General features: G+C 53.3%; 2 protein-coding genes across 2 annotated transcripts; one reads left to right on the forward strand and one right to left on the reverse strand.

Annotated features, from left to right (window-relative positions):
* Nucleotides 1-3,387: 3,387 nt before the first annotated feature.
* Nucleotides 3,388-6,023, reverse strand: CPAR01_10813 (uncharacterized protein; the record flags this gene model as incomplete). The annotated part of the gene is made up of 3 exons (XM_060495073.1): nucleotides 3,388-4,262; nucleotides 4,323-4,908; nucleotides 5,505-6,023. The coding sequence occupies 3 exons, from the start codon at nucleotides 6,021-6,023 to the stop codon at nucleotides 3,388-3,390; spliced, it is 1,980 nt and encodes a 659-aa protein (XP_060345421.1).
* A 7,012-nt stretch (nucleotides 6,024-13,035) lies between these two features.
* Nucleotides 13,036-16,832, forward strand: CPAR01_10814 (uncharacterized protein; the record flags this gene model as incomplete). Its single annotated transcript, XM_060495074.1, has 6 exons — nucleotides 13,036-13,058; nucleotides 13,162-13,520; nucleotides 13,762-14,042; nucleotides 14,154-14,408; nucleotides 14,506-15,898; nucleotides 15,952-16,832. The coding sequence occupies 6 exons, from the start codon at nucleotides 13,036-13,038 to the stop codon at nucleotides 16,830-16,832; spliced, it is 3,192 nt and encodes a 1,063-aa protein (XP_060345422.1).
* Nucleotides 16,833-17,444: the final 612 nt, after the last annotated feature.

The raw sequence follows: 17,444 nt of genomic DNA on the forward strand, positions 1-17,444 counted from the left end.
AGTTCAGATGGGCCTGGGCAGCATGTTCGATGCAAATGTGCCTTTGGCATGAATCGCATTCTTCACCTACAGATACCTATTTTTGGGAGCAATATCGTATTTGTTCGGCACCACCCGAGAGAGTCTTCTCTTGCATTTTATCAGCGTAACCCTACCTATTCGGACTCTTCTGCACACGACTGGCAGCCGAAACCTCTTCAACGTATTCTCCGAGTCGCTCGACATCATCTCTTCTCTTGACGGATATCCTCACTGAAGTATTGTGTGTAGGGGCAATGGAGAATGGCAACGACGCGCTTCGAGCCGAGCCACAGTCAACGAACATGCTACGTCAGTTTCCGACCCAAGACATCGCAATGCTGTACCATGAACAGACCCATTGCGGTCCGCGCCAACCCACATTCCAGGACCACAGCTTAACCCTTACCCCATGCTGCGATGAAAGAAAGCCTCAAATCGCCATACCTCTGCAGATGCCATCTCGTATATACCCAATGACGATAGTCGCTCTTAATCTTTTTCCCAACTTCTCTACCTAGGCCACATACGAGATCATAGAAGTCAAGCGTGTTGTCATCAGCGGCACCTGAGCCGCTCGCTGCAAGCCGCCATTACTGGTAAATGCCCTGCGTCCCCAAAGCCACGCGACGCCTCATAAGCTCGGTCCTGGGAGTGATGTGAAGAGGTGTATCTGGTACCTTTATCCCATCTTACACCGTCGTCACCTCCCGTGCCGTCCAGACAAGACCATAAAAGTGGCCAGCCATCAATGGGTCGAATGCTATCCAATGACTACATCTGACAAGCCTCCAAGCGAGCGCCAAAGAACTATCGCCAACTTTGAAATTGAGGAACTCCGGAACCCCAGTCTCGCGAGGAGCGCACGATCAACCAGGGGTCATCCAGAGCCGCCCAGACGGTTCCTTCAAGCCACGGCTCACCAGAGCTGAGCGCAAGTCGGTCTTCCTGTGGAAATTGCTAACCAAGCCCTTCCCGTGCTCTTCCCCGGCGCCTCTCGAGTTCAGGTCTACCCAGATTCGGCCAACTGCTTGATATAGTTAGTTGTAAGCGAGGAGAGAAGAGAGAAGCACATCTGTTCCAACACTCACTCGGTCCCCGAACGCTCCGCCTGAATTTTCCCCTCCTAGATGCAAGTCAGACAGGTAGCCAAGGCTGCCAACGTGAGCTGGGCCGGTCTGTACCAAACGAAACGTCCGAGAACCTGCATGCAACCCATCCCAACGGAGCCAATAGACCGGGCTGCATTTGCCCAGCATTACTATCGCTCTGGGCACTGAGGAGTGCCTAATCAATGAAAAGGGGATACAGGATTGAAGCCACCGAGGCAGGGTAAAAGCGCCTGAGTTGCACCGCATATGCCATGCGGCGCACAATCCTCCGCCACCAGTCAATATTCCATCGAACCCTGCATAGCTTTGTTCGGCCGAAGACTGGCTGACATACAGGTTGACTCAGCCCGATTATGGCCGCTGCCGCTGCCCATGCCAAAACATAGCAATTGCAATACTGGCTTGACGATAGTATGAGCCTGCAGCTTCGAGGAAACAGAGCATCAGACGAGCATATCGGCATCGTGCATTTCCGTGTCTTTAAAGGACCTCATCCTTGGTTCCCAGTGACGAGTTGGCTTGTCGTCGACCCTGAGACAACAAGAATCCACCTATTCAAGCATCATCTTGCTCAGCCTGCTTCGCCAAACCTGACCCATCACATCTGCGGGCCTACCCTCAGGGCTCGAGCTACCTCTGGCGCATATGCAAGGACTCGATAACGCGTGTGTTGGCGTTGCCATCAGTCTCCACCGCCATTGTCCAAATCCACGCGTGTGGGGGTTGAGGAGGGGGTCGCCTGTTGTATCGACAACTTAAGCAAGACGGCTGGACGCGTCAAACTCGTCTTCGTCATCTACGCTAGACCCATACTCCAAAGCTCTTCGCTCCTGACGATCCCTGGGCATTGCCTGCCGGCCACGTTCATGTGCGAAACCTCGCGTGGACCCTGACGATCTCTTTCCCTTTTACACGAGACTATCCGGACAGTGGTATCCGTACATCTTTGACAATCGGCGTGCCCGCGGTACTGGGTCCTGGCCGCTCGGATCAAGCAGCCCGCTCCGGACGGAAAGCGACACCTTTGGCTATTTCTTGCCATTTGCATTGGCCGAATCGTCAATAGCACTGACGATCGCAATTCGCACACGGCATCTTGATCTAGATTGGCAAAGCTTTCCAAGTTCCAGCTGCTCGTTTGCTGTGCTAACCTTACCATCTAGGGAAACACACTAAAGACACTAAACCTTGCCTCTTCTAGTCCGGTCCCGACGGACGACGACTTTTGGATATAGCTTTATCAAGCTATCAGCCGGGAACAGAAGAGAGTGGGATAGCTAACCTGACGCCACACGAATCAAGGTTTTTCAAAAGTCTGGCGACCGATGGGGAAGAATGTCCATCAAGTCCTCCTGAAGGCCAAGCCTTACTAGGCTGGCTGGTGGACAAGTTAGCAAGCGTAGAAAGTCGGGTCTCTGAGCCTTGTGTCTCTCCTTCTCTCTGCCGTGCCGTGCCCCCGAGACATTCAAATTGTCTCATTCACAGAGGTGGAATTTCCACCTTCCTAGGCACGCACGAAAGCTCAGAGTGCCAATGTCTCGCCCACACGCTGACCATGATGTAAGACTCGCTGTAATGTTGTACTGGGGACGTCACTTGAACTACAAGGGGGCGAGGAGAAGAAAAAATATGAGCTTATTTTTGTCTCCATCTGTTTCTTTTTTCCTCCCGTCTTATCGATGATCGAAGGTCTCTCGTTTCGAGACCTTCCCCACGTGAATGCGGATCTTTGTCTCGAGTCGAAATGAAGCTCGACATCAGTTCATGCAAAGTGCAAGAAAAAAAAAGGTAGACATATTGAGACTTTGTAGATGTGGGCTTCGATATTTCATTTCGCTGGTCGCTATTCTGCCAACGTTGTAGTAATGGTAGTAATATGAGAGGTAAGGAAAGTGTCTATGTTATCGGTATAAGTTGTGGTCATGATATGGTCATCAAATAAACAAGAAAACAATTGGACCCGTCCCGGATCCGACCCTGAAGATGTTCAAGTCCCTGTCAAGTATCCAGTGTTGCTGAAGTCCAGCGGCAGCAACTCTGAAAGATGCCCCCTGTCGATTTTTTTCGATCCCAAAGTGTTGCATGATTGGAAGCCAAGAGACCCCGAGTCTCATGGCGTCATTGTAGTAAGACATTATCCTCAAACGCCCGCGCAAGTTTTAGAAAGAGGCTATAGTTTGGCACCCGAATCCATGAGCAAATGTTGACGTAGGAAAGATGTGTTTGTATGGTGTAAATGGTGGCGTCTTAGTACCGTTTAAACGGCAACGGCGGATGAGCTCTTTGTTGACCAACGGCTCTTCTTAGTCAGCTTAGAGCCGGCTTGCTTCGAAAGGCGCTTTCCGGCCTTGTTGCTAGAAACGACTTCAGACGGCGCGGCGCTGACCATTTCGACGGCGACGGCGTTGTTGATAACATGCGGCGGTGTGGTGTCGCGGCGAGTGTTCTCGTAGGGGATGCTGGCTACGCTGACTGCCTTCTCCGTGTGAGAGTCGATGGTCTCCAATTCGGTGAAACGCGTGACCTTGGACTTGGAGGTGCTGCGACGGTCCTTCTGTTTCAAGGCAGACGGCGCAGCTGCAACGGGTTGCGGGGCGTAGGTGTAAGAACCGCCTTCTTCCTCTTCTTCGACGGACTCATACACTGGCTCGGGCGTTACACAAGCTGCTGGTGTAGTAGCAGCCGACGATCTTCCAGACATGGGCGCCGAGAAGGGGGCGCCGGTGTTGATATTGAAGTTGAATGAAGAGAATCCCGAGGAAGAGCGGACGCTAGCAGTCGAGGCGGCTGACGAGGCAACCATGTTTTGTTGGGTTGCCGGAGAGTTGTTGAACTGCATCGGGGGAAGAGACGTCATTGCCGGGATTGCACTGAATCCACGCATCGACGGCGGCGGCTTGCTTCGGTCTGTAGAAGGCGAAGAGTGCTCGGCTTTCGGGGAGCCATCGGCACGCTCCGATGCATCCGATGCCCGGCGAGAACTCGGGTGAAGACGGTGGGTGTGAACAGCAGCGGCCGGGTTTCGAGGTGCCTGTGAGGCAGCAGGTGGCATGGAAACATGACGAGCGGGCTTCATCTCCAGGTCCTCCTGTGAGCTGGTCGAGCGGCTTGAGCTACCCGTGGGAGATTCGGCTGCTAGGTATTAGTCTCTGGCTCTCTTTCGAACTGGCAGGATCATGTAGTGTGACCTACCTTTGATGGATGACGGACTGTTGCGCCCCGAAGCATACGACCTATCAACCTCTTTGCCCTTGAGTGAACCCTTGAGTGAGATGCGGCTGCCGTCGGGGACTCCATAGATGGAGTTGGTGTTGCGTTCCTGCCAGTAAGGCATCGGGGGCGGACCGCCGCTATAGCTGTATGCCCTGGGCATAGTGCCCATCGGGCTGGCGTGAGCGGAAGGATAGGTGACGTGCGAGAGACTGCTTGAGACGCGAGGCAGACTTGGGCCGGGCATTCTGCTCAAGCCGCTGGCGGCCATCGCACTTCGCCGTCGGTTCTGTTCCATAATCCTGGGTCGGTCCTCATGCTTAAATGCTGATGGTGCTCCTGCAAGCGCGTCGATGGCGGCATGAGTAGGAATGTGCTTGTACGGCTGTTTCGGTGCCTCTGCGGCCTTCTCTGCCTGCTTTTGCTTGTGCTCCTTGGCCTGTTGTCTAGACTTCTTGAAAAGCGAAAAGACAGCCATCTTGGTCTTTTCTTTGGTACCGTTGGGCCCACGATGATAAGGTTGTTTAGCAGAGACGGTGGGAGCCGCCAATAATGAACCACACTTGGACTAGTAAACCAACGATATCTCTGTTGGAAGAGAAGAGACGGTAACGGCTACGGCTCCTTGTGGTGGGAGATGAAAAGATAATAAAGGCAACGGCCGGGGTACTGTTGTTCTATGACTGGCAGGATTTCGTATAAGTCGAGCCCGGGCAGCTGGTTTGGGCTATACTCAGGCCGCACAGGTGAAACTCGGCCGGTACCACAGACCAAATCCCAGCTCGGATGACTCTCTGACTTGGCGATATGGGAAAGGTGTCGGCTTGGCGAAAAGTCGTCCGTTCACTTTCACTAGTAGCGGTCGTTATGGGAGATGGCTCGTGCCTCTCTGGCAGGTGGACGGATGGATGTTGGGAGGTTGAAGCGAGAGTTGAACGAGTATTGTACCACAGGTAGGGCAGGTTGGGGAGGGATATAAGCAAATAACTATCAAGCAGCCTTAGGTAATGCTTGCCCGGAAAAGCGGATTGCAAAAGCCAAAGTAATATGGATAGATGAGCGAGAGTTGGGAGGAACACCAGGCAGCTCAGAAGGGAAGCTGGGTTCGGTCGGGAGCCCAGGTTCCTTTAAGGCGTGGCGGTGGTGTGTGTCTTGGGGTTGGACATGGGATATGCATGGGGGTGGTGGCAGAAGGAGATGGGATGGGTGCATGGACGACGTGGATTGGGACAATTCCCAAGCGGGGGTCCCAGACGACGTGCAGCTCGCTCGTTTTCTCTGCAGCTTCTGGCTCCCGAGGGATCCAATGTGTGTCTTTTCTTGGCAACCAAGGCGAGTCCAGCCTTCAGGACGATCCCGACTAAGACGCTGGAAGATGGCGCCGCCGTCAGTCCCGCTTCTTGGGTAGAGGAACCCGTACGATAGTGTCAATGGTGTCGCCGGGCTGCCGTCAGACTTCAGTACGTCTTCGTTCGTCCCGGTCCATCTGTCGATACCCCTGAGTCGCACGGTCAGGTCCAGGTCCAGAAGCTGACTGAGATAGCGTCCTTGGACGACTCGCGGCTTGGGATTCAAGAGAGGACGCGAATGCACCAACAAGAAGGTCACTAGCCTAAGCTTTTGACAGATTTGGAACCAACGCTCGGCACCGGCTTCTGAGGATGTGTAGGACTGGACCGGCATGGGATGGGACCTGTGACCATCGTCTCCGAACCATGGTGACAATCTACTCAGGCTGGTATTGGCCTCCCCTCGTTTCGTGTCATGACCAAAGTTGGGTTCAAGTTTCTTAATGCCTTTTCCCAGCGCCGCACAGCAAATCACAGGTGCAGCGGCTCAGCAAGGACTGGTCGCCCGGTAAAGATTGGCGGCTGTCTATTCTGCTTGGCTTGATTGGGCCCGTAATACGTGTAGATTTGTGCAGTAGAGAGACGTTTGGCGTTTTGTGCCTTTTTTTTTTTTTTTTTTTGCTTGACCAAACGGCCCTCGTATTCGAGAGACAGGTAGCGGTACCTTGTTGCAGGGATGCGCCGGCTCCAGCACGAGCGTTGTGATCGTGGCAGTAAAAGAAAGTCTTTGGTTGGAATTCGATAGCGTCGGTGGGAGACAAGCCGCTAGACGACGCCCAGGTACCCAGTACTAGATCATCAGCACGGAAACTCGCGCGGACATTCCAGGGCCCCGATTGATGGCGCTGGTGTCGGCGTTGGCTTCACGTTTAGGTTGTTCCCCATGAGCGGAGGACCCAGCCCAGCCGCACTGGACAGGGGCACGTCGAGCTAAAGTTGCTGGTCCGCTTCAGGGGAATCAGGGCCCGGTGATGGATACTCAGTGAGGGTGGATGATGCCGATGATGAATTGGCGAATTGCTGATGGTGTGCCAATGTGCCCCTCCCCCCGTCCGTCCCGTAAGTCTCGCCCTCCCACCACCAATACCGCTACCATGAGTGTGTGCCTGACCACCACCACGCATCGCCCTCGTCGTCGCCGCCGTCGACTAGGCTAGGTCAAGTAAGACCAGCGGTCGACTGTCTGACGTTGTGTCAACGGGTCTTTTGTTCTCAAAGCCGACCATGGCAACGAGCGGGGGAAGCAGAAAGCTACTGCAGCGTGGTCTATCTTTGGGCTTCCATCGTAGGTGTCCTATACGCCACTCGGCATGTATTCCCATTACATCAACGACAATCCTCTTACTTATTACACGAGACCGAAACTTTGGCTGGACGTGACGATCTTGGTGTTGTTTTGCGTTCTCCGTTTTCTGCCTTCTTCTTCTTCGTCGTTGTCGTCATGCAATGTCGTCAGTCTTCTTCTGTACAATCAAGACTGCTGGCGTTCGAAAGAGGCAGTGAAGCAGTCAGCGACAACGTCCCGGCGGCAACGAAGTGCTCCTTTGAAAAAGGTTCGGCCCCATGCCGAACCAAGGCCCACAGGTCTCACCCCAGGGCGGGCAGGTCGCAAACGAGACCATGGAGCGGCTGGATATCGCAAATTCCCCTTGGTCGACGACGGTTTGCCATTTCCTGCTTTTTTGTGGGCATCGTAATCGTTGAAAGTGTTTTGGCGTGGCATGGAGTGTGAGCGTGGGAGGGTATCATGTATGTAAGATTATACCCCTGTCCGAAGCTTGCTTGTGCCGGTGGATAGCCAGCAGGGCTAGGCAGCTGGTATGAACATGGATTGCATTAAGATGTGAGACGGGTTGGCGGTACGGCCACACGGCGAAGAGACATATCGACGATTGTAAGTTACCAACTTGCTGGGGGGTCGGATGGCGGGAACCATCTGCCGCCACGGACTGCCCTAAGGCAATGTCCCAGCTGCTCGTACGTACCTCCGTACAGAGTACCAGTCAGGTAGGTAAGGTAGGTACCTAAGGTAGGTAGGTCTGCTGGAGCAGGAAGGCATGAAGGCTAGGCGAACCGAATTTGACCTTGCGAAGGAAGGAATTATCGAATAGCAATCTTGCCTCCTTCCATGTGGTGCTCCTCGCGGGTACGTACTTACCGTATCCTCACTCAACGGAAGGTACCTTAAGGTAGGCAATGTACCTAAGATAAGGTATTATGCATCATTGCGATTCATCCATCGTGCTTACCTTGCCTGTCTTATTACAAGGTGCCTCATGTTGTGGAACATTCAGGTGTTCGACTCATCTTATCTTTTCATCATCTTGGATCCAGTCTTCATCCAGTAAGTTCGGTCAAACGTACATCTGCATATGTACATCTCTGCTCCAACAATTGGTTCGTCTTCTTGCACTCAGAGTCAGTGTGTCTCTCAACTGCAGGGCATACCTCGCCAAAGCGGAACTGACAGCCGGACCATGCGAGGATTCCATGTCCCGTTTTCGACTGTGTATGTCGAGCTCAGTTCAGCCTGGTGAGCCGTGACAACCTATCAACGCACCTCATATGCCGGCCGTCTTGACTATCAAGAACTAACCGCGGATGGTGCCTGGTTCCTGGTGCCAAGTAACCCGTCTCAAACTCACCTGGATTGTCGCTGTCATTCCCTCGGACACTTTCACAATCCTTGACGCAAGTACCAAGCCCAGCTCATCACAATCGACCAGGATGACTCAATAATTCCGAGCTCGCATGTTAAGCCCTTCATTTCACCGAATGGATTACAGATAACACCAGCCTTTCTTACCGCACAATCTGTATAAACGCCCAAACAAGCCTGCATTGCGTGCTCTCTCAGTCCCTCTTACTCGGCACCGGCACGCCACGCCACGTACATGCACACCGCAACATAGAAAGAGCAAGAAGAAGAAAAAATTCCCCGACCGTCGCCATCATCCTCGTTCGCGTTTCCGACGCACATGCTCTTGCATGATACCTAGTCCAACCCGGTTGCTTGGACCAAAAGCAGACGATACGGACAGACAGCACGCTGAGCCGGGGGTGTGCTCAACGTTCGGCCACCTGAAAGCAGCAGCAGTCAAGGTCAAAGTACGTGCAGCGCGCCCGTTTGGGTCCATTCGTTGCTCGCTTTGGGAATATGGAGCTTTTCAGCTCACCTACCTATTTCCCTATCTTGAACACCCCCCCAGCAGCCTGGCCCTAGAAATATTGATTTTTCAGAGTTCTTAGCCTTGTCGAGGTGGGAAACACTGCCCTCCAAGTCTGGCTGGAAACATCCCGCGCTGAGCTTGGCTATCGCCGCGAGATAGACTCGTCATGCAGGCTACTGTCGCATCACCGGGCGCCGGATTCAACCCTCTGGTTTACTCCGTACACTACGGAGTACCTCTCCCTTATCTTTGGGATCACTGCTTCCACGGGGAGTAAGGGTAAAAGGCCACAGGACTCGTGTAGGCTTGACTTCCGACGTCGAAAACATGTCCAGTCAAGTAGACTCTAGAAGTCTCTCGGTCTGGGCCTTCGAAGGGTGGCTTTTCAGCCTCACATACAAAGCAGTGTGATCATGAGGGCAGAATCTGTACTACCAAACATCCTCGTTACCCGTGTGCAACCAAAATCTATAGACTTATGTGGCTTGGTACCGACAAACTGGTCGGCGAAGGGATTGATACCTTCAGCCAGCCGCAGCCGCAACCAAGCTTGAAAAAGGCCTAGCTTAGCCATCTTGGTAGAGTTTCGAAAATTGGTGAAGGGGGTTTGATGATCATTTGATGAGTCTAGCTTTGGAAAGCTCTACGGAGTACTATGGAGCTGCCGTGATAATGCCGGACGAGCGACCGAACCCCCCCCCCCCCCCCACAACTCGCACGCTGCCACGCACTCAGTTCGCAGTCAGCCGCGTCGAAGCCATCCAACCTTGGCCTAGCTATCATGTCTCTCTTCCAGGGTGCGTGGCACGACTGACCGTGGGAGTGTGTATCTCTCAGAGAGTCTCAGTCGGCCACGGCTACGGGCCCACGGGGGGCTATTTCAAGTTCGTGGCTGGACCGTCCCGATCAACGCATGGGTGGGTGGTGCCTATCAATATTCTGCGCCATCCAATACGACCCTGCCATGGGATAATGTTCCGTTGCATTTCATGCCCCGGGGCCATTCCACTCACCGAACCGTAATCATATCAGTTAGCGAGTGTATGGGAAAGGCAAGTCGTATACCACTTTCATCGGCGATAACACGCGAGAAGTAAGGACACATCACATTCGAAAAAGATGAGGTCATTCACGTCAAAGTCAGACTCGCATGCCGCTGCCACGTTCGAATCGCTCTTGTCACACGTGCTTCCGCAACATTTGAACGGCCGTATCGAGTTGTGAAAAACACGAGGTAATTTCGTCCAGTCTGACATGCATAGGTAGCAGACCGCCGTCTCCTACACCTATCAGTACGGCACAAGCACCTCCGGATAGCGACATAGATAAGATGCTGAGTCGAAGCGCCTTTGAATCTCATCCCCTTTTCTTGCCTTCTTCATCCTCCTCGTCCTCGTCCTCCTCCTCCAGGAAGGAAAAAAACTTGTTTGTCCTGCTTCATCAAGATTGTTGGGACTAAACAAGGCGCCGCGCTAGGTACCTGTTCCCATGTAAGTTGACAAGGACCCTGGTTTTTTGGCGCGCACCCCCGAAAGGTGGAATTTTTCCGTTCGGCGAGCCTTTTCGCCAGTCAGATGGATGCCAGCAGACAGTTCCCGGCCCGCCCGGGTTGCGGTCCCCACCCCCCTGCTAGGGCGTTCAATGATTGTTCCTAGGCTCCGACGCCGGTCGTTAAATAATTATTTCCAGGTTTCCGAGTTGGTTCAGGCTGCAGAGAACCCTGCTCCAGCCTCCGAGTTGTGACTATGCACAAAGTACTGGATCTCGCTGTAAGAGAGGCCTTGTCGAGATTACCCTACGTGCACTGATGCAGTGGCAGGAGTGAGAACCGCAAAGAGATGCAAAGTGGAAGTGCTGCAACATAAGACCAGCCTCTGCGATTGTCCCATTTCCTCTCGATGCTGTCTAAATTCTTGGCGCAGGCCGATAGTTGTCTCAATTCCCACAACTTTCGCTATGCGAACCCTGACGATCAGGAGCACGCGTCAACCGGTACTTGCTTAGTTTGCTCGAGGTCCCCTGGAATGCAGCGGATCAGATTTCGAGGGGTTGACAGCTGACAGATTCGGAAGAGTTTCTCGCTTGTAAGGGCCGTAGCTCGCGTACCATCAAGTACGCCGATCCGGGAGTACCGGCTGAGCCTAAATCGTGAAACTGTAGGCTGCCGTTGGAATAGACCCGAGTCGTCTGTCTTTTCTTTGTCCTCTTCTGCGCCACTGCTCCATCAGAGCTGATCGACTTGACGTACTCGTGACTGTGGCATCACAAGCTCGAAGTGGTCGAAAGGGAACAGTCCATGGAAGGGCTGCTTCGACAACCTTTGAAAGCATTGGGCCGGGCTCAGTGACAATGTCCATGGTCAACATGTACATTGCAATGCGCCGGTTGATTCATGGAGGCAACGATTTGGGCCGTCCAAGACTCGTACGCCAAACCGGTAAACCCTGGATCGTCAAGATCGTCAGTGCAAGGGAATTGCGGCTACGCGATTTCGGACCACTTTCGACTCTTCTGACGACATTGAAAGAAGCTAGCGAGGGCCGAAGTTCAGATTTTCCTCCATCGCAGTGACGATGACGAAAGACCATTTCGTCCAGGCTGGGGCATTGCCGCTGATCAGGCATACGTCGTGGCTTGCCTGATACTTGCATTTGAGAGGCAATATCTCCAATGTGTGATAGCCTGAGCGACTTTCGCACTTGGGTTGTTGGGTGACTCGCGGCTGTGCTGTTGTTGCCCAAGAGCTCGTTGTGCATCGCTCGCACGTATCGTATCGATCGATGATTAAAAGTCCGCAAAGCGGACTTTTGATATGACATCAAAGCTCCTTCACTCTGTAAGTCGCATCCCTACAGGGCTCAATTAGACTTCGTCATTTCCTGAGGATTTAACAAGCAGCATTGTCAGCCGGAGAGAAAACGAATATATAAGATGCCGGAAGTGGGGGTCGAAAATGTGATATCACGAAGATGGAGCCCTCAATCCCTGCATGAAATTCAATTCTTAATTCTCAGAAAACCCAAGGGCCATTGTTCCGATGCGGCGATGCCCCAATGCCCCAATGCCCCAGTGATGTGGCACGAGCTTCTGGTGTGATCTGCACGGGAGCACCCAAGCAAGAAATGGGGTTTTGGGTCCATTGCTGTAAGCGGGCACGCACTATATCAGATGCGACGCATGCTTGTCTATCAAGACTTGGAACGGCGATGTTTCGAAACGTCGGGTTTTGGAATTGGTACTCTGCTGCCGGCCGGTGAAGATGAGTTCATGGAAGCGCTTGTTGGTATGAGCGGCACGTGGACTCAACGGATTTGCGACAGCAAGATAGCTGAGAAGCCCAGCAAGGCCAGTCAGAAGTTGAGTACCTAGGTGGGTACTCTGGTCGTGTAAGCTGATGATGAGGAATGTTGTCCCCGTCTCCATTCCGGCATTCCGAGCAATTGGGATCCCTACCTTAGGCTTCGATCATCGAACGTATGAGATGCGGGGAAGGATTCTCTACCTGACGTAGTGGTTCGAGGAAGGGCATCTTTGTCCTGGGTCCAACAAACGCTGGTTCCACGGAACAGCCCGGCCTAACGGCTGATATCGAAAAGCAGAAACGTAGAATGACGAGGATGAGCAGTAAATAGGATAAGGTTAAATGAAGGTGTGTCCCCCGAGCGAGCATACCTAACAAAACCCTACACTTAGGTACCTTGGGCGCGCTTGCTTTCCCGCGCTTCTGCAGGGACCTCACGGTGCCGCCAACCCTTGACTTCTGACTTCTTTCATACCTGGATTTGCCTCGGAAAGGTAGGCGGGTCAGTATCTTTGAATATATACTTTTAGATACCTTGGGTAAGGTGATATGTCTGCGAAACAAGGGATACTAGTTTGACAAAAGTATCCACGATTGACGGCTCCTAGTATGGGAACCTTGAAAAATATGAGGTGGACTGTCGCTTGATGCCCGATGGGATGTTTAGTCATCTGACCCCGCCAATCGATAAACAGCAGGCGAGCGCCTACCAAAAGCAGATAATTAGACGAGTAGCCGCACGTTGACGCAAGCCTCCCACCTTGCCCGCCCACGCTGCCCCAGTGGTTGTCGCGGGTGCGAGGTGGTAGGTGCGTCGAGTCCACAATCGGCTAGTGCGATGCGGGTACCGAACCAGAAAGCGGCGAGTGGGAGCGATGAGCGGTAGGGTCACAGTGCGGTGAGTGGGCACTTGTGGGGCCTGATCGAGCAACCAGCAAAGCTGCCAGCCCAAGGAATCACGCGCATTGGACTGTCCCGTCCCACCATACACGGCCACGCAGCACGCAGTATCCGTACGCAGAGGTGCCACCCACCTGCACCCAGTGCCAGCGACAGCAGTCCGCGCAGTTTCCGTCCCAGCGTGAGAGGTGCCAGACCAGCCAGCCCAGTCAAGTCCCGTACCCAGTCACCCAGTCCCAGAGTCCCCAGTTTGCCTCCTCTGTCCGACCAACCGACCGACCGACCGACCGAATACAGCCTCAAAGTTCTTCCATCTCATCATCATCTGCCATCCCACGCAACCCAAAAATTTTGCGCCGCGACGCCGCAGTCGACGACATCCAAACTTCAGTTTCGCCGCCTTCCATCCGTGCAAGCGCGTTGCTTATCATTGTCGCCTGCACTCCGCTATCGCTGTCGCGTCAGCCGCAGCATCCTTCTTTCTCCCCAACGCATATACCGTGCCTTGCGTTGCTCAACTCCCCGGCACCCGCCAATCGCGCGACCCGACCGCCCCCTCCCATTTTGATGGCTCCCTGATCATCTCGACCCTACGTCACCCGGGCACATCTCGTGGCCACGCATTCATCGACGACGATAAACATCTTCTCGCACGAGCGAGCTCAAGACTTCTCGTCCCCGACCGACCGACCTCTCGCTAGAGAGCCGCGCCCCATTCCAGGCGCGACCGAACGACGGGAAAGTGGCGCTCACCATCCTCACCCAGACCGACGCCGAGCTTTCCCTTCAACAACACCTCGACCTCGCTCCCGATATCCTTAGCTACCCCCGTCTCACTATCGAGGGGGGCACCGAACCATTGATGATGGCACAACCCGTGCCTCATCATGCGACGGACAAGAAACGCGTCAAGGTCTATGAGCTGCGCAACAATGACTGGTTCGATCGCGGCACCGGCTTCTGTACCGCTGCTTTCATGCAGGTATGTCTTGTCACGCGCCTATACATTGTCGCGGCCTCGCCTTCTCCGCCGTCGATGCCTCCTCTATCAACATATCAAAAGTCTTGATGCTAACATAATGGTGCTCGTCAGACGGCGGATGATCAGCGCGGAGACCCTAGAGTCATAGTTGAATCAGAAGACCACCCCGATAGGCTTCTATTGGAGACCAAAATTTGCAAAGAGGATGGCTTCCAGAAGCAGCAAGGCAAGTCCCACGGCATCTCAGTGTGCGGCGCAGATAGACTGACTCCTGAAAACAGAGACTCTCATTGTCTGGACAGAACCCAGCAATGGCATCGATATGGCCCTCTCATTCCAGGAGGCGGATGGCTGTGCACTGATATGGTAAGCGCTGGCTTCGTACATCCGCCATTGATGTTCATTGCTCATCACTTTTCTTTCCAATAGGAAATTCGTCAACAGCGTGCAACAGACTTTCCAGAATGGCATGGTCGCTGCCGGTAAGTCGCGTGCTAACGGGGACCGTTTTGGACGACCCCAGTCTAACGTTTTCCATTCAGACGATAGTCTTTCCGACGATCTAGCCATGGAAATGCCCAGCACCATCAGCCTTCCACCAGCCGAAATCGGGAATCTCCAGGAAATTGAGACTAGCATGCGCATAATGAGTCAGACAGTCAATGGACGAGACGCACTGGCTAAGTGCATCATGGGCGAGGACTATATTGGCAAACTGATTCCTTTGGTCGAAATGGCCGAAGATCTCGAGAGCCTATCAGATTTGCACCGACTTTGCAACATCATGAAGACCGTCATTCTTCTCAACGACACCGCCATAATAGAACATGCCGTGTCCGACGACTGCGTTCTAGGCGTCGTAGGCGCTCTCGAATACGATCCCGATTTCCCGAGCCACAAAGCCAACCACCGCCACTGGCTAGATAACCAAGGACGGTACAAGGAGGTCGTACCGATCCAGGACGACCAGATCAGGAGGAAAATCCATCAGACCTACCGACTTCAGTACTTGAAGGACGTTGTACTGGCACGCATACTGGATGATCCCACTTTTTCCGTTCTCAACTCTCTGATTTTCTTCAACCAGGTGGATATTGTCCAGCATCTGCAAGGGAATGGAGAATTTCTTGGTGACCTTTTCGGCATCTTCAAGATAACGCAAACGGATCAGAGACGGAAGAAGGAGGCTGTTCTGTTCATTCAGCAATGTTGCGCCATTGCGAAGAATCTGCAGCCGCCGGCTCGCCAAACTCTTTACAACAACTTCATCGGTCACGGCCTGCTTCAGGTCATCAACTTTGGCCTGCGTCACCCTGATGTGAGCGTTCGGGTGGGCGCTACCGACGTTCTGGTATCCCTGATAGACCACGACCCGCACATGATTAGAGGCACCATTTATCGCCAACTTCATGAAAGGCAACCGCCCTTGACAGATTCGCTCATTGATCTGCTTTTGGTGGAAGTCGACCTTGGCGTCAAGGCACAGATTTCAGATGCCTTGAAGGTCCTTCTTGACCAGGGCCCTCCGCTCCAGTCGCAGGAGGCTTTCGCGAAAGCCAATGGGGAGTTCCCAGGCCGACGGCCCCAGGCAATGCAAGATCCTCAGCACGCCAACCTCCTTGACAACTTCTATGCTTCATCAGCAATAAGGCTCTTCAGGCCCCTCACCGATCTTCGAGGCCGCACCAACATGGCATTCCCATTGCAACAAGCCTCAATGTTCACATATCTCATCGAAATACTTTGCTTCTTCATCAGACAACACCAAGGGAAATGCAGACCCTTCGTTCACCAACAAGATCTACTTCGGCGAATTGCCCAGCTGTTTGCCTGCCCGGAGAAGTATCTACGACTAGGTTAGTCATTAGCTTTTCAAACGATCTCGTGCTTTGCTAACCGTAAATGCCAGTTGCCATTCGCTTCTTCCGTAACCTAGCAGGAATGCAAGATGAGTTTTACGATCGACTCATCATGGAACATGGCATCTTGGAGCCCTTGCTTGACATGGTCTCCCAATCTATGCATCGGGACAACCTCCTCAGCTCCGCTTGTGTCGAGTTTTTTGTATTCGTTACCGGACAAGAGCACAGAAAGGCCATGAACAAGTTCCTCGTCCAAAACTATCGGGAACGACTGGTCGATTTGAGTTACATGGAAACTTTCCGCAACGTCCTAGTACTCTACGACCAGACTCAAGGCCACACCGCCGAGTTCTACACGGAATCAGAAGAGGATCTGGCAAGACGGACGGCCGCCAACACCAATCAGAGGATGATGGAACACATCGCCGTAGATCAAGCCGAGGAGGATTACTTCAACACCTCGGATGACGAAGATGGACCTGAGAGCAGGGCTTTTGATAAGGTGCAGCCCACAAATGGCTCAGCAGCGTCAACATTAGCCTCAAAACCGCTGGTCGACTACCCTTCGGATGAAGAGGTGGATGAGAACGCTGATCCTGAGGTGCTGCCAACGTCTGGCGAAAAGCAAGACGGAACGGATGGCGCTTCCGATACGAGCAGTGAATCATCCTCGGTCGCACCGCCAGAACGCCTTTCTGAGAAGAGACGGCGCGAAGAAGATGATGACGATGAGCTCGGGAAGCTGATGCAGAACAAGCGCAGGAACAGTAGTTCTGCGGGGTCGAATGCATCAATGACATCAAGTATGGTCAGGAGAAAGAAAACCTTCGCAGATCGGCCAAATACAGCAGCGCCGAAAAAAATTGCTATCAGTATATCACCCTCAGTGAAGACCGGCGGGGCGGCGAGGTCGGATGATGAATCCTGAGCGTTTACCCTGGCATTCACTGCATGGCAGATTGCAGGTACGATTGGCGATGACTATTTCCATCATGCTTTAACTAGGGACCGGCGAGTTTGGGGGCGGTGAGGCGTTATTATCACAGTTCACGACACGGGAAATCGAGAAGAGTAACCAGAACTAGCTAGAGAGCCAGAAGGTGCGCCGGTGTGAGAGTGGCTAGAGGTTGATGCGAGGATCTGTCGTGCAGGATGGCAAGTTGACATTTCAGAGTGCGCCGACAGCAGAAAGGGCCCCTCTCCACCTCTTGTGGCGGTACCCTTGGTGGTAGGAGAGAACGGGAGTATGGGAGGGAGAAAGAAGAAAAGAGGACAAGTCCCACTGTGGTATGTTGGGCTCTGCGGGCTGGAATCGCCAAAGTAGCATCGTGTACCATATTCCTGTTGAAGTTTTCTTGCTTCGACGCCGGGTCCTCTTGCGGGGCCGGTGAGCCTGTTTCTACAAGGCTTTATTTTGCACTCGGGCGCGTTACCGTTCCAACCCATCTCTGAGCAAATACCAATTTGGATTTAACCAATTTTTCGGACTCCTGTGTGCCGTTGTGATCTGAAGTGAAGAGGGGAAAACCCTTTGGGTGAT

Source organism: Colletotrichum paranaense (genome assembly GCF_030867605.1).
Source record: "Colletotrichum paranaense strain IMI 384185 chromosome Unknown Scaffold_9.1, whole genome shotgun sequence".
NCBI classification, from domain to species: Eukaryota; Fungi; Ascomycota; class Sordariomycetes; order Glomerellales; family Glomerellaceae; genus Colletotrichum; species Colletotrichum paranaense.